The sequence below is a fragment of the Microtus ochrogaster genome, chromosome 10 (assembly GCF_000317375.1).
Source record: "Microtus ochrogaster isolate Prairie Vole_2 chromosome 10, MicOch1.0, whole genome shotgun sequence".
Taxonomy (NCBI): Eukaryota; Metazoa; Chordata; class Mammalia; order Rodentia; family Cricetidae; genus Microtus; species Microtus ochrogaster.
Window position 1 is genome coordinate 74099075 of NC_022016.1, and position 525 is coordinate 74099599.

General features: G+C 51.2%; 1 protein-coding gene across 1 annotated transcript in view; it reads left to right on the forward strand.

The window, feature by feature from the left end:
* Window positions 1-525, forward strand: part of Fam151a (family with sequence similarity 151 member A) — a 12503-nt gene that overhangs the window by 5813 nt on the left and 6165 nt on the right. The window contains 1 exon segment of the mRNA XM_026782291.1: window positions 54-206. Within this exon segment, the coding sequence (XP_026638092.1) occupies window positions 54-206 (153 nt within the window).

Sequence of the window (525 nt, forward strand, 5' to 3'; positions counted from 1 at the left end):
GGCTCCAGATAAGTATTTTTAAAGTACTAATTGCATTCTCCCTTTTAAAATAGGCAATGTCATGGTCTTGGAGGCAGATGTCAATGTAGAAGGGTTCACCACAGTCAATGAGACCGGGGTGCCTATTATGGCCCACCCTCCAGCCATCTACAGTGACAACACCCTGCAGGAGTGGCTGGAAGCTGTACTCTCCTCCTCTCAGAAGGGTAAGGCATCCCTCTCCCAGCCCTACTGGCTCCCCAGACCCTGCCCTTAAGTAGGGATCCCTTTTGGATGAGGTGAATCCAGGGCCTACCCTGAGCTGCTTACTCCCCAGACTTCCATCACTCAGTCTCAGGGAGAGCTAAGTGAGGTAGACTAGAGGAGCTGCAACCCAGGAGTTCTCTCCAGAACCCACAGGGGAGACAGGGATGTGAACGTGTAAAATGTAAAGAGACAAACAGGGTCATGGTGTCCCTGAGTGCACAGAGCTGGGTACAATGTGTTCAAAGCCCAACTCCTCTTTCCAGTCCAGATCTAAGTCTC